We start from the raw sequence: 25,426 nt of genomic DNA, 5'->3' as shown, positions 1-25,426 counted from the left end.
TTAGGTTTATACTTTTGTTTAAATTTATACAAGGGAATAGGTGTAGACAAAATGTTTATGCTTTTTTATAAACCTATCTCATTTGTCTCTAATAAAGGGAGGGCAAAGGATGAGACAGATGGATAGACAGTATCATGGAAACAAAAGTGAATTTGAGAGACAATAGGAGACTGAAGGGGATAGGGTGCTATGGTCCATAGCGTCACGAAAAGAACATGACTGAACAACTGAATAACAATGGTGAAATGAGGATTTCTCCCTCTTGTTCTATTAAGACAGTACTTTGTCTCAGCAATTATTTTAACTTAATATACTTAAAAACAACTTTATTCTCACTAGTCCTCTTCCCCTTACCCTCAAGTCTTTTCTCTTCAATTTTTTATGCCTTTTCCTAGTTTTGGAGTTTTGTTTAACTTATTTGTTCCATTTTCTTTCTTCTTTTTATCTAGTTATTTAATTCTCCTTTTTTCCCTCTCAGTTAAGTAGTCAAGTAAAATCTCCCTATTATCCTCTTCAATGTGTTTTGTTCGTTGGTTTTCAATTTCATTTTTGAAGTCTTTTTCTATAATGGATTTTTCCCTCATCCTCTTCATTATTTATCTTCTTTTTCTGTCTGTTCTAGACTTTTATTCTTTGATTCATGGTCATTATACTTAATTATTCCCTCTTGAGTCTCTGTATTCTTCATGGAATTAAAGTTTTTAAAGTATTTATTTTGAGTTCCCTCTTCTAAACAGTTTCTACATATGAAATCTTGTAGATCTTGCCCACTAGTCCCCTTTTTCTGTTGTGCCTCACTCAGAAATACTAATTCCTGCAGGTGATACAGAGAACAGAATATTGTCCAAAGGGAAGAATTTCACTATGCCCCTAATCGTGCAGTTCAATACTGCCCTTTTGTTTCACCATGAATATTTTCTCCCATTTGCCATGAAATCATTTCTCATTTTCTCCCTGCCCTCCCTCTGTCCTGGGTACTCACTGGCTGCCCCCAGGAGCTCTGATTTCCTTTCTCCTGAGGTAGCATGAGTGCTCTATCTAAACACCCTCCAATTCTGTTATTTAGTTCCCAAGAAAACATTGAATCACCTGGAGGTGGGGTATTGTGAGGTCTGGTCATGATGTCTCAGGCCTGTTTTCCCATTACTTATTTTATTTTGACTTCCACTTTCATTCTTGTCTTTTTATGTACTTTAAGAAAGAAATCTCTTCATTGTCTCTCTGGGGTTCTTTTTTGGTTGTCCTTGGTTGCTGTATTTGTGTATTTCTTGCATTGCTGCTGTCTAGAGTATTTGAAAAGCAAATAATTTGCTCAGATCTGGTTTTCCTTGTAGGGATGCTTTGAATTCCTCTTTTTTATTTAACATCTACCTTTTTTTTTTCATTGAAAGTTAGGCAAAGGTTTGACAGATATGTCACCTTGAGTCACAGGTACTCTTTGGAATACATTATTCAATTCCTTGATGCAATTTCTGCTAAGTGCAGAATAGTTCTGATTAATTCAGATTTCTTTTCCTTTATATTTGAAGGTCTTTCTCCTGGTTGCTTGCAAAATTTGTTATTTGCCATTAGAATTATTAAATTTAACTATCGTATGTCTTGGAGTCTGCAACTACGGTTGTTGTTTTTCCCCTGGGAAATGATCTATAGTTTATTTTAATTGTAATCTTTTTTCTGTGTTCAGAAGTTTTGGGTTGTTTTCTTCTATCATTTCTTGAATTCTGGGGTTCAAGTTTTCAGACTTGTGTTCTTCTGGGAGATTCATGATCCTTAAATTGTCTCTACACATCCTATCTTGAAGGTCAATATGTTTTGCTGGTATGGGGATTATATCTTCTTTTAACATTATTGATTTTTCGCTTCTCTCCTTCCAGATTCTTCTTCTATGTATTTGTATTCCCAAGCAGCTGTTCTATTTTTTATTTCTTTATTGTGGTTTGCTATTGTTGTTTCAAATTTTCTATTCTATTCTAATATATTCTTTTCTATTCTAATAATAATAGCTAAAAATCACATTTATATAGAGCTTACTATGTGTCAGGCACTGTACTAAGCACTTTATACATATTACCTCATTTAATACATATTTATCATATTATCTCATTTAACCCTCACAACAACCTTGGGAGGTGCATGCTGTTATTATCCCCAATTTGCAGAAACTTGGGCAAAAAGAGGTTAAGTAGTCTGCCTAAAATTATACAGCTAGTAAGTTTCTAAGGTCAAATTTGAACTCAGATCTTCCTAATTCCAAACTCAGCACTCTGTCTACACTGCTCCACCTTGCTACCCCAATAATTCTGCCAATTATTTCTGCTTTCAAGCCATAAATTCTACTATGACAATTCATCCTTCTTTTTTAAACCATTCAGGAATAAACTGCTGTGGTTCCATGCTCTCTTGAGAATGCAAGGCTCCTCTACCTCATCAGATATGGACTTGATTAAATGATGTAAAGGTCATATTCTCTTCTATTATGAATATCTTCCTTGTTTTATCTGCTTAGGTTCAAGGTCTTTTGACTTTTTCTGAGATTTTTGGTGATGACATTCTTTTTTTCCCTTATATTTCCACATTGCTTACTTTCTGATTCCTTACCCTTTGATGATAGCTTCCCTGGAAGCCAGACCTAAAAACCATCAAAGCCTCCTCTCCTACTAGGCAATTCATTTTTCACTGCTCTCAATATCTGTGACTTCTAGGGTGACAAAACTGACCCCATTTTGATAGCAGTCCCTTTTCCACCAGGCTTAGTAGATCATCACATATGTCACATACCCTGGCATTCTGCCTCAGTTGCCTCTGTTCTTCAATTCTCTCATTGATTACTTTTGAAACCCAAAGTACTGCCATGCTGCAGTTCTATTCAGAGCAAGCTTATACGTTTTGGTTTTCTCCTGCACTAGGCAGAGATGGAATGGAAGAGTTGAGTTCAGTTACAAGCCCATGGGTTGGCTTGTATAGCCCTGCTGCAGGAGTTTGATAATTGATGGAGGAGTGGGTGCTTACTGTGCTTATTAGGGGTTAGAAATTAGCTCTACTATTAGTTCATTATGTTTTCACCTTTTAGGGTTGTTGGAACCTTCGACCATGAAGACAGTTGAAGTAGTTTTGTCTCTTCTTATTTTAGAGAAGTTTGAGAGGTCATGAGGATTGCAGAAAGTATCTAGTCTGTTGGTTGCATGACACAGAAGTCCCAGAAACCACGAATTCTTTAATCAATTCACCATCTCCTCCTCCTTCTACTGTTGCATTATAAGAATTGGCATATGCTACAATTTGTTTTATGATTTAAGGCTGACTGTGAACTCACAGAATAAACACATTTCAGAGGTGGAATAGATCAACCCATATTCCAAATGAGCAAATTCTAATTTGCTGTTCTGGCTAAGGTACATGTACCTTATCAGGCAACTAAATGCATAGTACATAGTAGATGTTTAAATACTTACATAAGTATAAATTATATAAATATATATTATATATATAAACATATTATATACATTTATATAAATATAAAAATAAATTGTTTCTTTAAATGTTTGCTTAAATAGCAACTATAATAAGACAAAATGAGAGATATTAGAAGAATCTTTTTCAGGTATAGATTGTACTCTTAAGTTCCCTTCCAACTTAAACCTTTATGAAATGTAGCTTTCTGTGAAAATGCCAATATCTGATAATTTTAAAGGTCCTCTCTGACTGTGAAAACTGGGAGGAAGCTCCTGAGGAAATATTTTGGTTGATCTACAAAGAAATATGAGGCAGGTATCTAGATGTTACAATTCAAGGGTCATAAGATAAGAGGATTACAAAGTCTGAAGGGACTTCTCATAGATTAACTAGTCCAACTCCTAACCATAGCATGAATTCTATCTACAATAACCCTGACATGTGGTCATGTAGCCTTTTTTTTTTTTTGAGGCAATTGGGGTTAAACAACTTGCTCTGGGTCACATAGCTAGTAAGTGTGTGAGGTGGGATTTGAACTCAGGTCCTCCTGACTCCTGGGCCAGTGTTCTGTCTATTGTGCTACCTAGTTGCTCCTTATCTAGCTTTTCTGGAAGATCTCTGAAACAAGGAGCTTTCTCTTTCTCAATACAATATACTATACGGAAACAAAAACCCTGGATCTGCATCTAAATTGGAGTTCTGTTTACTGACTACTTACATAACCCTGGATAAGTCACTAGACTTCCCTGGGTTTCAATTACTTCACCTTTAAAATAAAAAAAGATAAACTTGCTCCAAGAGGTCCTTCCAGGTCTAAATCCCATGCTAATGCAACTGATTCTACTTTTGGTCAGATCTGATCATTAGAACTTTTTTTTCCCCTTATACTGAGTTGAAATCTGCTTCTTTGTTTTCAATACATTAGCCCTAGTCCTTTGTCTCAAAAGAACAAAGATCACAGATTCATTAAACTAAGTTCTAGTTCTTCTACACTCCAGGGTCAAGAGGAGAAAGCTCAATTCCTCTCCATATAATAGTTTTTCAAGTAAGAGCTACTGACTTTATCATTTCATAATGAATCAATTTATTTCTTCATTTATTAATTTTTAAAATCTTTATCACGTGAATATGTACTATCTTCTTTCACATAAGATTTTGTCATGATAAGGCACAATAGAATTGAAACACAAACATTTGTATATCCTACAAATGTCAAGCTTAAGTTATATTTTTTCACATAAAAGGCTGATAGTACCATTTCCTCTTGTCCACAGAGAAAACACATTTTCATCTTTCATGAATTGATAGCTGGGCAACTGAATCCTTTTTTCCCATGCTTGCCCTTGATTCAAGGGGGACATTAGAGATAACATAGCCCTCCTATAATACCTGAAGCTTTAATGTCCTCTACAACAGTAGCATCAAACTCAAATAGAAACAAGGATCACTAATCTGTACAAAAGTATCCCCATGAGGCGCATTTTAACTTAGTTTTAAAATGTAACATTATCTGTTTTATTATATTTTCATTTATTTTGTTAAGTATTCCCCAACTACTTTTTAATCTGGTTCATGCATAGCTGACCAAGTGTTTTATACCTCTTCTCTGCAATATCGCCATGATCTTCCACCTAAAGACTTCCATTGACCAAAGTACTCACTTCCCTGTACTGGGCTGCTCTGTTTAGCATGAAGTGCAATGTGTCATGAATCTAATGTGTATGGTGGGACTTAACCTACTGAGGAAAGAAGAGCAAGGTAATCTATACATCCCCATTGATAAGCTTGTGTAGAGGATTTATCTGACAGCTCATTAAATTCACATGAACAGAACAAGATTGACCATTCTTTACCTTTTGCTCTTCATATGCATCCTTTAAGCAAACATAATTTGTCATTGCCCTCATTGCTATAGGTAGTTTTCCAATTGCTTTCAAATCAATAGGCTTTTTGTGAGCTGATATAATAAGTGTGTTCATCCACCAGTATGTGGCCTTTGAAAGCAAATTCACAAATGGTTGAAGAAATCTCACACCTAGATCTTGAAGGTCTTCAGGAGGCTTTACTTTTTGAGGCTTCATAAAAAATACATATCGCTGTAAAAAGAAAAAAAAATCACCAAAGAATATCAAGTGATGCAAATTCCTTACTCATATATCACTTAGATTAAACATATTTTACATTTGATACATTTTTGAAACCAATTTTTTTTTGGTAGTGTTTTGCTTCTGTTTATTATGGTGGTGCTGTTGAGGGTTTTTTTTGGGGGGAGGTGAGTGAAGAACTTCTGATATATAAACATCATGAAGATGAGAAATAAATTTGCAACTTAGCATATTAAGAAAGTTGCCTATGGGGCAGCTAGGTGGCACAGTGGATAGAGCACCAGCCCTGAAGTCAGGAGGACTTGAGTTCAAATCCAGCCTCAGACCAAACACACTTACCAGCTGTGTGACCCTGGGTAAGTCACTTAACCCCAATTGCATAAAAAAAAAAGTTGCCTCTGGCACTAAGAGGTTAAATGATTTGCCCATGGTCACCAAGCTAGTATGTGTCACAGGCAGTGTCTGAACCCACATCTTCCTGACACCAAGAAAAACTCTATCCATTAGACATGTCCTCTCAGTCACTTTGAACATTTTAATTGATAAAAAAAACCAATAATCACATTTCATTAGTCCTGTAGTACCTTATAATTCATAAGGCACTTTTGTTACAACAAGCTTGAAAGGCCATTACTATGTCAGTTTTACCAGTAAGGAAACTAAGGCTGAGGAGATTGGTAGACTTGCTCAGTCATACAGCTAATGCATGGCAAATAAGGGACTCAAGCCTAGGTCTACTGCATTCAATCAAGTACTCTTTCTACTTGAGGCAGTCAGGTGGCACAACAGATAGAGTGCTGGGCCTGGAGTGAGGAAGACCTGATTTCAAATCCAGCCTCAGTCACTTTCTTGCTGTGTGACCCTGGGTATGTCACTTAACCTCTGTCTGCCTTAGTTAACTCAACTGTAAAATGAGGATAATAGTATCTACCTTACAGGGCTGTTGGGAGGATCAGTGAGATAATATTTGTATAATGCTTATCATAGTGCCTAGCACAAACAGAGTAGGTACTTAATAATTCTTTCTTTCCTTGCTACTATTTTGTTGCTTGGTCATCTTTCAGTTGTGCCTGACTCTTTGCGACTCCATTTGGGGTTTTCTTAGAAAAGATACTGGAGCATTTGGTCATTTCCCTCTCCAGCTCATTTTACAGATGAGAAAACTGAGACAAACAAGGTTAAATGACTTGCTCAGGGTTACACAGCTAGTAAGTGTCTGAGGCCAGATTTGAACTCAAGTTCTCCTGACTCCAGGGTCAGTGCTCTATGCACTGAGCCACCTAACTGCCTCTTGGAGTCCACAATAGTCCTCCAGAAAGGCTGTAACCAGATTTGGTTTCATTAGGTCTCTGTCCTTCACCAACTATCCTGGGTTCTTTCATATTTTCATAGCAGGGAATATGATACTGGTAAGTGTACTCTTACATAGGGAGGTAGGGTAGTATCTCATTGAACTTCTATTTTATTGATTCTTCTCTGATAACACAACCAGAAGACCACTGGGAACTGGCTAGTAAGAGACTTGGGTATACACTCATAGGCATGGAAGTTTCTAGTTGGTCCATATAAACAAGCAGGACAAAGAAATGCAAGGAGGGGGAACTTCAAAAAAGAGGCAACATGCCACAGGCAAACCTAGACACAAAAAATGTGATGGGTATTTTGTTTTTTTGTTTTGGAGCTTCTGAGTTTTTGTTTTTTTGATGATGATGACAATACCTTATTCTTGACTTGAGAAAACTAGGCAGCTTAATGGATAGAATGTCGAACTTGAAGTCAGGAAGACCTGACTTCAAATCCTAGATCAAACATACTTATTAGCTATTTGGCCAAAGTTAATTCATTCATTTCCCCCTCTGTAAAATGGGGATAATAGTACCTACCTCACAATTTTGATTTGAGGATTTAAATGAGAGGATATATATATAAAATTTTACATACTTTACACTTGGCAAAATTGAAATTATTCTTTAAGTGCTAGCTATTATTATTATTATTCATGATTTAACCTCATCAAGGGAATTTCACCCCATTTTAAAGAGACATAAGTAATGACAAAGCAAAGACTTCATCAATGGAACAAAAAGGACTCAAGACATTATTGGTGCAAACTCTTTCTATTTATTTTCTATTTACTCCTATTTGGCAGTGTCTCCTACTCTAATAAAAAAAAGGTCCAATTTATTGGTTTACCTTTCAATGTACTTCAAACTGCAACCACTCAAATGTTATATCTAATTGGACATTAATTTTGCTTAAGCTCAGTTTTATAAAATCAATTCTGCAGGTCCCTTCATCTATAGCCATTTCAGGTCTAAGTTTCTCTGTTCCATATAGCTGATGATATAAAAACAAATACTTAAATGTATGATGATGACTTTTCATTGAAAGTCATTTTTATTTTTATTCACATGAAATGAACCATAAGATCACAGATCTGAGGCTGGCAGAAACCCGAGAGAATATCTAGTTCATTCTGCTCATTTTGCAAATGAGGAAATTGAAGCACAGAGAGGTAAAAATTAATCAAATATCAAGTGGGCAGTAATACAATGAGCCAAGATTTGGACCCAGGTCCCATGACTCCAAATCCAGGACCCTTTCCCTTGTACCATAATCACACATGCACATGCATGCACATACAGACACACAAATTATCTGGCTAATAAATTTTTATTTTTAGTGATTCAGTTTTCTTAAAGCACATGCATATTTATAAATATATAATGATTTAAAGCCTATATAGGGCATCCCAAAAGTCTAAGTGCAGTTTTAAGTTGTAATAACTTAAAATTTAAATAACATAGCTTTACCAACTTAAAGCTCAAAACTGCAGTAAATTTAGAGCTTTTTTGACTTAAAAAAATTAGATTTAAGATTTAGATTTTTTTGGTTTTTAGATTTTTAAGATTTTAGAGATGACTCTCTACCCTTTTGGCAGCTAGGTGGCACAATAGATGGAGTACCAGACCTAGAGTCAAGAAGACCTGAGTTTAAATATGGCCTCAGATACTTACCAGCAGTGTGACCCTGGGCATGTCATTTAACCTCTGTTTGCCTCGGTTTCTTCAACTGCAAAATTGGGAATAATAACAGTACCTACTACCCTGCAGAACTGTTGCAAAGATCACAAATAAGATAATATTTTTAATGAGCTTAGCACAGTGCCGAGCACATAGCTGGTGCTTAATTAATGGTGTTTATTCTTGCTCCTTCACTTCCCCTTTCCCTGTCCAATTCAATTCCTGGGCACATTTAAAATTCTGGTAGAAGGTAAGGGGAAAGAAGGGATAGTATCACCAATCAAAAAGAATAATGATATAGAGAAGTCTCTGAATATGCATTTCCTGGTGAAAAAAAAAGTCATTTAATACCTCCAAAGATATTACTTTAGCCAGAAGTTGAGAAGAGGAAATAGCTAGAAAAGGCACACTGAGATACTATAAGTGAAGCTATGAATCAGTTCAACCATTCTGGAAAATAGTTTTAAATTATACTATACCCAGTGATACCTCCATTAGACAAGTGTCCCAAGGAAGTCAAAGATATCAAGGTTAGATATCAACAAAAATTTTATAGCTTGACTTTTTGTAATAGCAGAGAACTAGAAGGAAGGTGAATATCCATCCATCAACTGACTAATGGAAGAACAAGATATGGCATAGGAATGTAAAGCAATATTATTATGACACAAAGATGTGGAGAATTCAGATAAACTTGGAATTTCAGCATTTTCAAAGTATACCTACTGGTAACTCACTACAAAACAGTCTAACAGGAGTTGGAACTTAATTCACCTAGATCTGATTCATTCTTTGTCCAAGGTACTATTTAACAGAATTATCAGGTACATACTATATAATGTACAACACAGCATGGGCCCTGAGGACATGTTACAGAGATGCAATAGCATGATAATATATAACCACAAGAAAAAGCTTGCTTGGTCCTGGTCCTGAACTTTGTAAATAATTGCTTTTTCCATGAATGATTCTGTCTGTCTGTCTGTCTCCGTCTTTGTCTCTGACTCTGTCTCTGTCTCTGTCTGTCTGTCTCTCTCTCTGTCTCTCTTTGTCTCTCTGTCTCTGTCTCTCTCATTCTCTCTGTTTCTCTCTGTCTCTCTCTCTCTCGTTCCCCACCACTCCAGTTTCAGAATAACTAGGTTATTCTGATCAGAATCAAGGACACCTAAGAAATGAAACAAAAATCATAAAACACTTACCCTAACTCGAATGACATTGATCTCCACAGCCATTAATAATCCATTGAGGATAACCATCATTCCCGTGATGCAGAAGCGAAGTTCAGATACTCCCAAACCAAGTTGACAGTACTTAACTAATTTTATTGTTTTTGTGATAAAGGCCATGACCCAATAAAGAAAGAGGGCTGAAAAATGCAATAACAAAAATGTTAAGAGTCCTAATTTTAACTTCATGAAGGTTTAAATACACACATAATAATTTTCTATACAATACATTCAACTGTCATCTGAATCTGTAATGTCATCAATATTCCCTCCAACGCAGACTGCAACCCATCCTATGTGGTTCTTGTCTTCCCATAAACTCAGTACAAAGGATCCATCCAGTGTCTGGGCATCTTCCTCACTTTCTTTCAACAATGTAACCATGCCAAAGGAATGACTAAGGATGTTCACTTGGTATGTTCACTCTTGCCAACTCATTGCAGCCTGCTCATGTCAAATGTGTGCCTCTCCTTCTACCTACTCAATTTTTTTGAAATTATAATATTCCATAAATATTCTGTTTCTACATAATTTTATATAAAAATAACAGATCATTATGATGATCATCAATCACTGTGTGCACACTATCCATGCCTCGAATTTTTAAATGATAATACATTAAATGATTATTTTTAAAATCTTTATTCTAGAATTATCTCCATCTATATGGATGAATGTGAAGATCAGGTATATATGTGAGCACATACAGATGAGACATTTAAGAATAGTCAAATATGATTTGGCATTCCTTTGAAATTATTTCACATTCTAGTATCTGTGCATATTTTAAGGAACTCTGATTTCTTAAAATACTAAAAACTTGACCTCTGGAAATTGTTTTGTTTTGTTTTGTTTTGTTTTTGTAGTAAAACAGATGTGACAATGTCTTTGCATTTGGAAGACTTTCTTTAAAGATAAATGGGATGAGTCTATGAATGAAGACAGCCCATAGCATTAACAGAAAGAATGATACATTGGGGAAAGAGTTCTATTTAGCTCCTTGTTTCCCACTTATTGATAAATCATCTTGTTGCTATATAAAAAACTTCCACCAAATATAAAATGAATCCCTAAAATTAATCAACAAAAATGTATTAAGAACCAGCTAAATGCCAGGGACTGTACTAGGCATTGGGGATACAAATACAAAGAAAATGAGATCTCTTTGAAAGTAAATCTACATAGAGAAAGGGAAGCAAAGAGGGATTTAGTGGATAGAGAGCTGCAAAAATCAGTGAGACCTGGGTTCAAGTTCTGACACACCCTGGCTGTGTGGCCCTGGGCAAGTCACTTAATCTCTCAGTGTGCCAGGCAATTCTCTAAAGCTACAAGTTGCAGAGAAGGTGCTGAGTTGCATTGGTAGAGGAAGTTCCTGTATACCAATGAAACCACAGGTATGTGATCTTCCTATCTTCTCATACGGCTACTTTCACTAGCACCCATTGCATTTCCAAGGAAGTATTTTTTTAAAGTCTCAGACAATAGATTCAAGAGATATTTTTCCTACCAATTAAAACTGTTATGGTAGAATAATGAGGTTCTCTGTCATTTTTTTAAAGCTTGAGTTAAAGAAATGGTGTGGCTTAAACTCAAACCAACATAGTACATTTGTCTAAGCAGAGACAATACCAACAGTTTGATCTTTCAGCCCCTGTAAGAAGCCTGGATTAAGCATCAGGAGACCTGAGTTCAATCCCTGTTCACTGGAATGCTATTTTGTATCAGGGATTCAAACCCAATTCTCTCCTGACAAGCCCAGGGCTCTTTCTATTATGTCATACTGCTTTCAGTTGGTATTATCTATGTTTAATGCTACCGTCCTAGGGGCTTACAGCCAAAAGTTGCAAGAAGACAGAAAGCAGGTGTAAAATGAAGATTGAATAGGAGTTTCTTGTTTTTCAGTATGTGCAGTGTTCTGCCTGCTGTGTACCCATGAACATAAGTAATTCTTTCACAAAATTAGTGAATCTGGGAGGAGAATAATGGGAAGCTTGTCTTACTTCCAAAGCCTCAGAGGGCATCCTATCAGGAACAATCAATCCTCCAAGTCTTAAAAGGGAAAATTGGGTTGGATGAGTGAGGGCAATTTTTAAATTAGAGGCTTTATTGAAATGATATAGAAATCAGTGCAACTACATAATATTTGTTTTGTACCTATTTATAACTAAATTAACTGATTCCAATAAATTAGATATAACTTTTTTCTTTTTTATTATTAATTTTGGAGCATTGGGGAAGGAGAAAATGAAATTTTAAAAAACACTTCATGTATCTATATTTTTAAAACCACCTCACTTACCTAAAAGCAACTTAGGAAAGTTTGATGTTTCAATATTGTGATAATAAACTATTGATGTAGTAGTGGCCACAAATCCCATGACAGCAGGCATGAAGAGATGAAGGTGACGAGATTCCATATTTCTAAAAGGAACAGTGAAATATCAGTGCTTAAGGTTTATATTGCTAATCCTTTCATTTGGCTTCATTAGTGTTCATTTTGGTCTCTCAATTACATTTCTTGAGTGGAAAGCATTGTATTATATATGGTAAGATATACCTATACATCTCCTGATAGGTAGTTGGATAATTAGCAACTCTTTTAATAAAAATAAACAGATAAAAATAAATACAACTTATAACTTTCTTCAGTTATAGTATCTTGGGAATGTGTTTCTTATTATGAAATCTTTTCTATTATCCTAGTTGGTACTAATTTATCCCTTTACTAGACTCCTCATCTAACCACTCCTTTTATGTGTTCATTTTATCTCCCCAAGGATCTGTGTTGTAATAACAGCTTACTCTGTCTTTTAGATTTTTTGTTTAATCTAGTCCCAACACATAATATGGTGCTCGGCAAATAATATGAGCTTAATAAAATTCATTGGGTGATTGATTTCAAAGTATTGCACATTGCCTTTAAATTTTGGGGTTTATTCAATCCATCACATAATTGTAAGGGTGTGAGTCAACCAAGTCAACAAACTGATTGCCCCACCAATCAAAGGCATTGCAACAGGAAGTCTGTTGTGACTGACTGAGGATTGACTGAGGTATGACTTGATCATACCCTGTGAAGTTTGCATGGAAGCAGTAAACTAGTTTGGAAATGGGAATTTGAGTATCTTACTACATATTGGCCAGTCAGTTTAGCCAGCTCTCTGAGAGGAACTGTTTGTAGGGAGGAGGAAAACTCCAGCCTTGGCCTTGGTGTCTTTTTCTGGCACTCTCAGTCAGGCAAGGACCTTGTGAACTTTGGAGTCATAGGAATCTGGACTTCCCATAAGCATCTTAGTCCTAGAAGCTTCCTAGAATACTTGATACAGTGAAGAAAGTCTCCATCAGGACTCTAGAAAGAGCACTGCAGAGAAGCTACATCATGCCAAAAAAGGACTTTGGGAACATCCCACAAAGGAGAGAAAGGGTCTTCTTGCAACCAGAAATGTGAATTACTCCTTGACCACATATGATCTCTAAGCCTGAGCCCATTTTCCCCAGGATTCTGCATATATTGATGTAAAAGTATCATAGATACCTGTCAGATCTATGGGGAAGGAAAGGGTTTATGACCAAACAAGAGATAGAGAACATTATGAAATGCAAAATGGATAATTTTGATTACATTAAAAAGGTTTTGCACAAACAAAGTCAATGCAACCAAGATTAGAAGGGAAGCAGAAAGCTGGGAAACAATTTTCACAGCCAGTGTCTCTGATAAAGACCTCATTTCTAAAATACATAGAGAACTGAGTCAAATCTATAAAAATGAAAGAAATTCCCCAATTGATAAATGATCAAAGGATATGAACAGGCAGTTTTCAGATTAAGTAATTAGAGCTATCTATAGTCATATGAAAACATTCTCTAAATCATTATTGATTAGAGAAATGCAAATCAAAACAACTCTAAAGTGCCACATCATACTTATCTAATTGGCTAACATGACGAAACAAGAAAATGATACACGTTGGAGAAGATGTGGAAAAATTGGAACATTGGTGCATTGTTGGTGGAGTTGTGAACTGATCCAACCATTCTGGAGAGGAATTTGGAACTATCCCCAAAGGGCTATAAAACTCTGCAGACACGTTAATCCAGCAATACCATTACCCCAAGAGATCATAAAAAAGGGTAAAGGACCCACATGTACAAAAATATACATAGCAGCTCTTTTTGTGGTGGCAAAGAACTGGAAATTGAGGAGACACCTATCAGTTGGGGAGTAGTTGAAAAAGTTGTGGCATATGACTGTAATGTAATACTATCATTCCATAAGAAATGATGAGCAGGCCAATTTCAGAAAAATCTGGAAAGACTTGCATGAACTGAGGCTGAGTGAAGTGAGCAGAACCAGGAGGACATTGTACACAGTAACAGCAACACTGTGCAATGGCCAACTTTGGTAGACTTACTTAGCTCTTCCTGCAATTCAATGATCTGAGACAATTCCAAAAGACTCACGATGGAAAATGCTACCCACATCCAGAGAAAGAACTATGGAATCTGAATGCAAATCAAGACATTCTATTTTATCTTTTTTTGTTGTTGTTTTTGCTTTTTCTTTCTCATGGTTTTTCCCTTTTGTTCTGATTCTTTCACAACATGACTAATGTAAAAACATGTTTAATATGATCATAGCCTATATCAGATTGCATACCATGTTGGGCAGGGAGTAGGAGGTGGAGGGAGGGAAAAATTTAGAACTCAAAATCTCATAAAAGCGAATGTTGAAAACTAAAAATAAATATATTTTTTAAAAGTGTCATAGACTTTTGTGCAGAAGTCTTGTAGCAACGTTCTAAACACAACTTTCATAAATAACCTTTTCAAAAAGCTAATTAAGTTAGTTCCCAAGAATGTAGTTGGGTGTTTTTTTTGACTGACTACTTATTATCAACTGATGATCATGGTTGGGGTGAGGGGAAGCACAAGGTGAGGGCTTGTGAGCTACAGCATTAGAAAACCTCCCCAACCCATCAAGGCTACTTCTAGAATCTTGAAGGGAGATGTAGCATTTTTGCCCTAGGGCCCATGTGCTACACAATGATGCCTCAGTTAAAGAACCTCTTGGAAGCAAAAGTTCCTTTAACAAAGTCAATGTTAACAAAGAGATAGTTGACCTCACTTCTGAATAAATAACTGAGGGGACAAAGGCAAAAGTCCTATCTCAAGAACAAACGTCTGCAGGAAAAGTGAGATTGTAGACCTACTTAAGGTAAGGTACATACTCCTGGTACTTGAACCATCTGGTCATGTGTGAATATGTAAGAAAAACACAGCCTAGAATGCAGCCTTGAGCAACAAAAGTGTTAATGGATGAAGGAATAATACACTGATAAAAGAAAGTCAGTCTCCTGTGGGGTCTATGGGCCAGGTAGCCACCACCTGTTCACTGGTGTGAATGATGGCATCCTAAACATTCTGAAGTTGGTCAAAGAGAAACTAATCCTTATGACTCTACATCTATTAATGTAACTTCTGTCAGTGACTTAATTATACAGTATCTCTGTTCATTTCCTGACCAAAAATTTCAGCTTTGCCCCTTGGCTAAAGTTTTAGAAGTCTCCCCTTTCCCTCTTAATTTCAAAGTAAGTAGACCAAGGGATAAAGTTGACTGGATGATAATACATTTTCAGGATATGGATTTAGGACCTTTCTTTTTAATAACTTTAAAGTTATACTCAGATTAGCCAAATACATAAATGTTTTACTACATGAACATAATGTTATAGACAACAGGTAAAAATTTAGTGTTTTTACAGTCCCTGAATTTAACTGCTACAACATTTATTAAGAAAATAACTAGAGGTTATTTTCAGGACTATAAAATAGCATTCACTCGATGCATGATAAAAATAATTTCATAAAACACAGCTTAATGATAAAAATCTAATTCTAGAAACTTTTATAACTGGTATAATTGTGTAAATCACATCATTCTCCTGGCCTATTAGACCATATCCAACTTTTTCACTTAAGAACTAAAGATGGAGGAAATAGAAGTGTATATGGATTTCAAAGTGTGTGTATAAAAAAGACAAAAGAATCAAAAATTTTGAGTAGGGATAAACACATAATACAGAAGGAAGAAATGAAGGAAGAAATGTATAAATAGCAAAGACCTCTATATGCATGTATGTGTGCATGTAAGCATGAAAATTAAAGAGAGAATGAAGCCAGAGTTACACACTATAGTGAGTAGGAGAAGAAAGGGACAAAGTAAGTGACAAGTATTCAAATCAAAGATATACTAACATAAATTACTAAATAAATCATGTCTCAGGAAAAAGAGACATATTTATGCCATGCCATGACAGGATACAAGTGTTGCATCTGTTACTCCTTATGAATTATGCCTAGAAGATTCTACCTTTTCTATATGCACTCAGCTACATTCCACATTTATCTATCTACTAGAACATCATGATATCGTTAGCTAAATATTGACTTACGCATCAGAAACAATGCCCTCAGCTATTTCACAAACATGTACAAATAGGAGAGCAAATGTAAGAATCCATCTCAGGTTATGTCCAGGGAAATGAAGCCATGTGTTGTGATGAATTTGTACTTTCGAACTTTGACTTCCCCACCCTGAAAAAAGAGAAAAAGGAAAGGTTTTAAAAATGTGGTTAGAATATAAAAATAATATTTCACTAATCATTATTTCACTAATAATATAAAGCTATCATTGAATCAATACTATTCAATTAATGACATTGGTATCTCTCAAAAATAATTGCTACTTATTTCTTTGAGTATATAGATTTCACATTTATGTCTATTAAATGCCTTTTTCTTATACTTGGGTGAGAGGACAAGATAGAAGCTCACTAAGGAAATATATAACTTTTCCTTCACTATTATAAAAAATGATTAATTACTCGATGTATCTGAAGAAAATGTCCCCAATTTCTGATCAATGTCTTAAAACCTCTCATTAGCAAAGAAATCTAAATATATGGTATTCTATCAGTGATGGATGGAAAAATGTTCTCAGGAATCAAATTATACAATTTTAGAAGGAGGGATTGGGGTTTTCTAATAATAATTTATAAGAATAATAATAATAATTAAATGAATTGATTGCATATAAATGAAATACCTATTGAAAGGGAGTTGTAGAGAGTGGTGTGCACCTTGTTTCTCCATCTACAGTTGTATACAGCACTCATTTATCAGAAACAACTAATAAAGATTATCAGTTCATTATGAAGCTCAGTAGAATAATAACTATCATAATCATAGCTAACTTTTATATAACACCTACTATGTGCCAGACACCATGCTAAGCACTTAACAGTTATTATTTCATTTGATCCTTACAACAACCCAGTGAGGTAGGTGCTATAATTATCCCCATTTTACGGATGATGAAATTTAGGCAAGCAAACTAAAGTGTCTTGCTAGGATCACACAGCTAGTAAGTGTCTGAGGCCACATTTGAACTCAGGTCTTCCTCACTCCGGGTTCTATCTACTATGCCAACTAATGCCAGAGCCTACTTTACTGAGTGTTTGCTTGGTATTTTCTCAATACTATGTTTAAATTAATGTCAAATTTTATATTAAAATCTCAACTTCCTGTGGAAGAAAGAACGACTGTACTGGAAGATTCCACTGAAGTCCTAAAAGTTAGCACTCCACATACCTTCCTGTCACCTTCTAGATGGAGAGAAAGTACCACATTCCTTCAGTGGAAAGGTGGTATGTGTTTAAACTATCCTTGTGTTAAAATAATTTTTAAAAATCCAGCAACACTGTTCAGGAAGGAATTACTGTATAGTCACAAAGCATCACTATAATATTTATTAAAATATTTCATCCCTTGGTTTTCTCAAAAGTATTTTTTATTCCTATGTACTAATTACAATTTTTTATTTCTTATCTTCCCCTCAGATTTTAAATTCCTGAGGCCAGAGAAAGCATCTGCTAAATTTCTCTGCAAATTTCTGAGTACAAAGCATAAGAAATGCACTCAACAAACAGTTTCCAAATTTGAATACTAATAGCACTTTTAGTAACCCATATAATAAATGCTGCAGCTATATCTAGCTGAACACACTTATCTCATTCTTCTTTACACAACTATCCATTTCAAACAATCCAAGCATTTCATTTTATTATATCATTGAGACTTTTTTTAAGTTCTAAGTTTTCTAATATGGACAATTTGATCCCTGAGTGAAAACATTTCTCCATCTATTTCAAGGACAATGCAACATTCTTAGAGTCTCTTAATTATAGAGATCTCTTAAACTTAAAACATGAATTGGGAAGGCTTTTTCTGTTGTGTCATTTCAGTCATGTCTGACTCTTCACGACTACATTTGGGGTTTTCCTGGCAAAGATACTGAAGTGGTTTGTCATTTCCTTCTCTTACTCATTTTACAAATGAAGAAACTGAGGCAAATAAGGTAGTGACCTGTACAGGGTCACATAGCTAGTAAGTGTCTGAGGCCAGATTTGAACTGAGGAAGACAAGTCTTCCTGACTTCAGGTCCAACACCCTATCTACTGAGACACCTCACTGAAGCAAACTTTATGTATTCCATTGGTTAGATCTTTCCTGGATTCCTACCTGAAGGTAATAGATGCAACCTAACTGTGGAGGTACTAAAGTCTTATATTTGGATTCAAAACATCAACTTTACAAATGCAAGTTGAAGAATCTGTGCCTAGAGGAAGATACAGGTTTTTTTCAGTAGACCTCCAGATCCAAATGGGTCAGCAGTATGTTATGGCAGTCAAGAAAGCTAATAATACAATCTTAGAATTCATTTGGAGAAAGTATAATACCTAGGATAAAGGAGGCAAAAATCCCACTGTATGCTGACCTTTTCAGGCTACATCTAGTTCAGGTTCAAACTACATCATTTCTAGGAATATTTTGGGAAGGATATTGCTAACCTGGAGAGTACCCAGTAAAGGTGAAGTTCATGTTACTGAAGATCGGTTTAAGGAATTAGAGTTGCTTAGCCCATGGAAGAGTAGACATGGTGTGGGTGCCCAATCTAGTGTCTTCAGGTTTTTGAATGACTGCCATACAGAGAAAAATTAGCCTCATTCTTCAAGGTCATAAGGAGCCAAGCAGAACAAAGAGCAAACGACGGAAGTTATAAAAAAGACAAATTTAGGTTTGAAATAAGGAAAAACCTGACCAATTCATGAAAGAACAGAGAAGAAACTACAATAGCATTGAATTCTAAAGTTAACTTAGCTGTTTACCTCTCCACTTACTAATGGAGGCACCAGAACTAACACTTCTTTTACATGTCTGTTTTGTTATTTTGTATTTATTTCATATATGTGTGTATCTAACTAGGTGGTTTCCTCATCAGTAGTCTGTAAACTCACTGAGATCAGAAGGGACTGTTTCATTTCTGTTCGTGTTTCAAATAACCTAGCACAGTACCTAAGCACTGGGCAAATTCTTAATAAATGTTTGTTTAATTAAAGTCATAATTATCCTTCATGTATCTTCAGTAGGTTAAATGGTCCCAACTCCTTTACCCTTTAAAACATCACTGAACCTACTCTCCTTCTTTCTCATAATTTTGCTTACTTTTCTTTAATTTCTCCATCATAATTCTATATCTTATTAAAATTATTTAACCTTTACCAGATCATATACTATAAAATGTAGGAAATTATATCTAGTCAGTTTTCCAACAGTTCTATTCCACATTTTAAGGAATAAAACTTATGTTTTATCAAAGCTTATCTATTGACATTAGATATGTTCATGAACATGAGATTACTTACCAATGAACAATATTGGAAAAGTAATAAATAACAGGAAGACATGAGGGACCAGGTTAAGGGCATCCACAAAACAAGCATTTTGTAATACACCTTCCTTGATGTCATAAGAAGAAATGTTGTTACCACAAAAAGAAAGGCTCATTTTTTCCTGTTCCTGAAAAAAAGGAGAAAAACAAATTTAAAATCATAGTATAATACAGATTATTATTAAATTTTCCTGTGAAGTACTCAATTTTAGAGTATGAAAAGATCCTGGAAATGTACAGATAAGGAAAAAGGCAAATACCTATAATAGTCTCTTACAGTTTCCTTAATAATTCTATTTCAGAGAAAATAGTAATCTATAGAACTCACTGATTTTGAGGAAGAAAAAGGATGGGGCTGCAAGGGGAAAAAAAGAGTATGTCAATTATTGAAGAGGCATAAAAGGATGAAGATTTCAGCAAGTATGAATCCAATTTAGTTAAAAATATAACTGAAACATTTTATTTAAGTGCATAAATTAGTTGAGCAGAGGTCCAATGGACACAATTCTGCGGACACCAGTTTTTCTATCAGAAGGATACAAAGTATCATTTTTTGTGGCAGCAAAGCGCTAGGGGAAAAAAGTAGATGCCCATCTGTTGGGAAATGGCTAAGAAAAATGTGGTGAACAAATGTATTGGCATATTGTACTTCTAAGAAATGTCAAATATGATCAATACAGATAAGCATAGAAAAAACTCCATGAACTGATAGAGTGAAGAGCCAAGAAAACAATATGCACAAAGACTATAACAACGTAAACGCCAAGAACAACCATTACAAAACAAGTGAAACTAAACATTTGAAAATTATAATGAACAAGACTGGCCCCCAAATAGAGAAATGAGAAAATATCTTCCCCCAGTCCATTGCTGAGGTGGGAGGTTCAAGGATATGATATTGTAAATATTTTCACATTTTTCATGTATTTCTCACTCTTGCTTATTTTTTTCTCTTCTTTTTTCCTTTGAAATATTTTTTGTTACATATGATGACACTCTGGCAGAAGGGAAAACTTAGGAGATGTAAAAATAAAATATATCAAAATTTCTTTTGAAAGAAAAATCATAAAAAAAACTAAGCTGGTATTTTTACAAAGGTTATCAAAATTGATCAACTTTTAGCTAAGTTGATTAAAGAAAGGCAAATCAAGTTACCAAAATAAATTGAACAAAATAAATTCATAATAAAAATAGAACAAATCAAAAGGTTCAGCAGAATTAATATACATAGTTATATGGTAGAGTAAGTAAGGTATATTTCAGTGTGTATAAGGAGGATTTTGTTATTTCTTTTTAGATAATAGTTCCAGCACCCTAAATAATATTTCCCATGAATTATAATTGAAAACAACTTCTACTGTGCAGTCACAGTAGAGATATAGGGGTGACATAATGTACACCTGCATTGTGCTAGGTCATGATGATATTGCTAATGTTAACTCGTGACTTAATGTTGGCAAGATGCCTTATTTGTCTATTGCCCTATAAATCAAGTGGACACTGATCAATAAGTGAGGAATCCATGTTGGGATTCAGGTAATGCACAGAGGAATGAATGCATGTGCCTACTTTGATTGGCCCCCTTCAAAGCTTGGGCGGAATCTGTGTATTTGCCTCAACCAGCCTCCACTGAGGCTTAGGGGACCAGTAGGAGTTATAGCTCCTGCCATTCTCACCTGTCCCTGTGAGAAGCATGATTAGGGAATGCTGTAGGAGTTGGAGCTCCCATTATCAGCAAACCCCTTTTGAGAAGACTAGACTTGAATATAGTAAGCTTCTTTAACCCCTCCAAAGCTGTTTTCCTGTCTGACCAGATCAAAAGTCAACCTGTGTTAGAACACCTGTTAGTGTTAGGAGCCCTCCTGTGTTCTCCTGCCCAACAAATGGTGTTACCTGTGTGTTTACTTGTAAAACAGGGAGCCAAACCATGAATCTAAAAGGACAAGGATGATAAACTACAAAAATACCAAAAACAAAAACCTAAATTGACAGTCAAGTCAGACACCATGCTAAACACTGAAGACACAAGAGAAGCAAAAACAAGACAGTCCCTGATCTTGTGGAACTTATAGTCCAATGAGAGAAACAACATGCAAACAATTAGGTATAAACAGAATATATTCAGGATAAATTAGAAATAATCTCAGAGAAAAGGCACTGAGATTAAGGAAGACTTTGAAAGGTTACTTGCATATAGTAAGAGATTAGCCAAGAAATTAAGGAAGACAGGGAAGCCAATATGTAATGGAAGATTACAAGTAGCACTAATAACATCTACCCTCAACAAACAGGCCAATAAACCCAATGACTCTCTAAAAGGAAAACAGTCTCAAAAAAGTAGACTGGGCCAGAGAAGTTATACATAACAGAGGAAAAGAAAACTGAAATCTTTTCTGAGGTAAATCCTTATAGATCCTAAGGCCTTGTTGTCACCCTGGGACAGGCTATGGATATGACAAAGGAAACAGAAAAGGAGTGTCAAAATGTACCATTTTCAACCAATAGGGGATTTGTTTCAAGGCAAGACAAATAAGAACTAGGCAACTATCAACTAAATACAGTTTCTTTTAAAATTATCACTCATTTCTACTTCACATATAATTCTTCGATTTTTTAGGTTCAAATGGTCATAGCTAGACTTTAAATTGATATTTTAAGTCCCAAATTTAATATTTTAAGTTCCATGGTCTTAACGACCATGTTAATGACTTTATTTACCAATAAAATAATTTGGCAAATAGATATAGAAAACTGTTATTTATAGTTAAATCAAGTAATTGTTGCCAATTAATTAATTTCCATTTAATGGGGGAGAGAAATGTCAAGATCAATAGATTTCAGACCTCTAAAAGAAATCATGTTTTGTCATGGAATTGTGTCTGTCATCTGCCTCAGAATAGTATATATCTACAGATCATAATCCTTGATGAAATATCTCCTAATTTATCTGGAATAAATCATTTTTCTTCCCTTTCCTGCTTTCTCTTATGTTTCCATTTCTTTTCATTGTGTCTATTAAAAGGAATCTGTGATAAGACTAAAGTTCTAATGGTCTATTTTCCATGATTTATAGGACAATGTTTCTAATTCAAAAAACTTGATATGTCCCTAGTTTTAGAGGAGGCAGGGTTAAACATTTTAGACAATGATATATCTCAATATCTGAATTTAAAAAGTATACTGAGTACCAGAGAGACTTGCCAAGTGCTTCAGTTTTAGTCTAGTTGCCCCCAGCACTATTTAAGTGATTTACCAACAATCAAATTTTGAGTGACCTATTCTCTACTAAAGCCTATCCCAGAGAAAATAGTTTCATAGTCATTCCTAGCACTGGCTTGGCCCTGGTTACTACTGATATGAATGCAGCATCTTACTGTTAACTTTTCAAATAGAAAAAGCCAAATTTAAATGAATAATAAGATATAGGCCAAAATTACTCATAAGTATATCTGAGGGAATTTTACAGAATTATTCACATGGATCTTCTTTTGTTTACAAGGGACTAAAAATGTGAAGTTCTTCTGTAACAAAACAAGATATGAATATCTAAACAACCTAATCTCAGAAAGTGACATTGAATAAGCCATAAAGGGACTACGAAGGGGAACAATCCTATTATGGATGGATTTTTTTTTTAAAAAGTTCTATCAAATTTTATCAATGAATGGGAAAAATCTTGTTCTGGTTGGATTTACAAAAAAGTTCTAGGGAGGCAGAGCCAAGACAGCAGAGTAAAAGCAGTAACTTGCTTGAGCTCTCCACTAAACCCCTCCAAATACCTGTAAGATATAGCTCTAAACAAATTCTAGAGCAGCAGAACCCACAAAAAGACAGAGTGAAACAAATTTCCAATCTAAGACAATCTGGTTGGTTGATTGGAAAGGTCTATTGCATCAGGCTAGAAGAGGAGCACAGTTCAGCGTGGGCCTCACAAACAAAGACCAGATCTCATGGAACCTGGAACAGGCCTCAAGGGACTGAATCACTGGAGAGCTGTGGTGGTTTCCAGACTGCTCAAACACCAAAGACAACTTAGAAGGTCAGTGAGAAAGTTCTGTCTGACCATGGTAAAAGAGGAGCTTGTTCCCAGCCCCAGTCCCGGCACAGTCACGGGGCAGCAGTTGCTTCCAGAGCTCTCAGCCCACAGACAGAGGGGGAATCAAGTGCCTAATCAGAGGGGGATTGCAAGGATCCCTTTGCTGGTGTTGAGACAGGATTCTCTTGCTTTGCCCATGCTTGGGTCTGGGTCATAGTTCTGGAGGGGCAGTCCTGAGGCAAGGAGGAGCCCTGGCATGGTGAAGCTTGTGGTGGTGGTGGAGAGAGAATCCTCCTCACAGTTCCAAGGTAGAAAAGAGGGCTTGTGGTCACTCATAGACCAGAGAACAGGTCAGAAAAAGAGTAAACACCTTGCCCTTGATTATACCACCTTGGAAGAACTGAAAATTTACAAGTCCCTAGAAGGATCTCTGAAAACAACTGCACAAAACCCCTGCAGCTTCAGACTTTACATTCTCCACACTGAAACAGACCCCTACCTTAACAAAGAGTTTCAAACTCAAGTAATTGGCTGGGATCATGAGCAAACTACACAAAAAAGTCAGACCATAGAATCTTACTTTGGTGACACTGAAGATCAAAACATATAACCAGAAGAAGACAACAAATTAAAGCTCCTACGTCTAAAGCCTCCAAGAAAAATATGAATTGGTCCCAGGACATGGAAGAACTCCAAAAGGATTTTGAGAAGCAAGTAAGAGAAGTAGAGGAAAAATTGGGAAGAGAAATGAGAGTGATGCAAGAAAATCATGAAAAACTAGTCAATAGTTTGCTAAAGGAGACCCAAAAAAATACTGAAGAAAATAACACCTTAAAAAATAGACTAACCTAAGTAGAAAAAGAGGTCTAAGCCAACAAGGAGAAGAATGCCTTAAAAAGCAGAATTGGTCAAATGGAAAAGAAAGTCCAAAAGCTCACTGAAGAAAATACGTCCTTAAAATTAGAATGGAGCAAATGGAAGCTAATAACTTCATGAGAAATCAAGAAATTGTAAAACAAAACCGAAAGAATGAAAAAATAGAAGACAATATGAAATATCTCATTGGATAAACAACTGACCTGGAAAATAAATCCAGGACAGATGATTTTAAAATTATTGGACTACCTGAAAACCATGATCAAAAAAAGAGCCTAGATATCATCTTTCCAGAAATTCTCAAGGAAAACTTCCTTGATATTCTAGAACCAGAGGGTAAAATAGAAATGGAAAGAATCCATTGATTACCTTCTGAAAGAGGTCCCCCAAGGAAAACTCCTAGGAATATTATAGCCAAATTCCAGAGTTCCCAGGTCAAGGAAAAAATATTGCAAGCAGCCAGAAAAAAACAATTCAAGTATTGTGGAAACACAATCAGAATAATACAAGATTTAGCATTAAGGGATCAGAGGGTTTGGAATATCATATTCCAGAGGTCAAAGGAGATAGGATTACAACTAAGAATCACCTACCCAGCAAAAGTGAGTATAATTCTTTAGGGGAAAAAATGGACATTCAGTGAAACTGAGGACTTTCGAGCATTCTTGATGAAAAGTCCAGAGCTCAACAGAACATTTGACTTTCAAATACAAGACTCAAGAGAAGCATGAAAAGATAAACAGGAAAGAGAAATCATAAGGGACTTATTAAAGTTGAACCATCTACATTCCTACATGGAAAGATGATATTTGTAACTCATGAGACCTTTCTCAGTATTAGGGTAGTTGAAGAGGAAAAAATTATATGCTAAGATAGATAGATAGATAGATAGATAGATAGATAGATAGATAGATAGA

The 25,426-nt window shown here is 35.5% G+C and overlaps 1 protein-coding gene across 2 annotated transcripts in view; it reads right to left on the bottom strand.

Annotated features, from left to right (window-relative positions):
* ABCC9 (ATP binding cassette subfamily C member 9) overlaps positions 1-25,426 on the bottom strand; it is a 194,025-nt gene that overhangs the window by 153,479 nt on the left and 15,120 nt on the right. For both annotated transcript variants that reach the window (XM_027838609.1, XM_027838610.1), the window contains exons 2-6: positions 19,572-19,725; positions 16,260-16,401; positions 12,107-12,228; positions 9,781-9,947; positions 5,307-5,549 (exon numbers count right to left, since the gene is read on the bottom strand). In XM_027838609.1, coding sequence (XP_027694410.1) covers positions 5,307-5,549; positions 9,781-9,947; positions 12,107-12,228; positions 16,260-16,401; positions 19,572-19,713 — 816 coding nt within the window. In that variant the 5' untranslated portion in view covers positions 19,714-19,725. The remainder of the gene's footprint in view (positions 1-5,306; positions 5,550-9,780; positions 9,948-12,106; positions 12,229-16,259; positions 16,402-19,571; positions 19,726-25,426) is intronic.

Source organism: Vombatus ursinus, unplaced genomic scaffold (assembly GCF_900497805.2).
Source record: "Vombatus ursinus unplaced genomic scaffold, bare-nosed wombat genome assembly UNPS02014830.1, whole genome shotgun sequence".
Taxonomy (NCBI): Eukaryota; Metazoa; Chordata; class Mammalia; order Diprotodontia; family Vombatidae; genus Vombatus; species Vombatus ursinus.
Note: the sequence above shows the minus strand (reverse complement) of the source record. Positions and strands in the feature narration are given on the sequence as shown.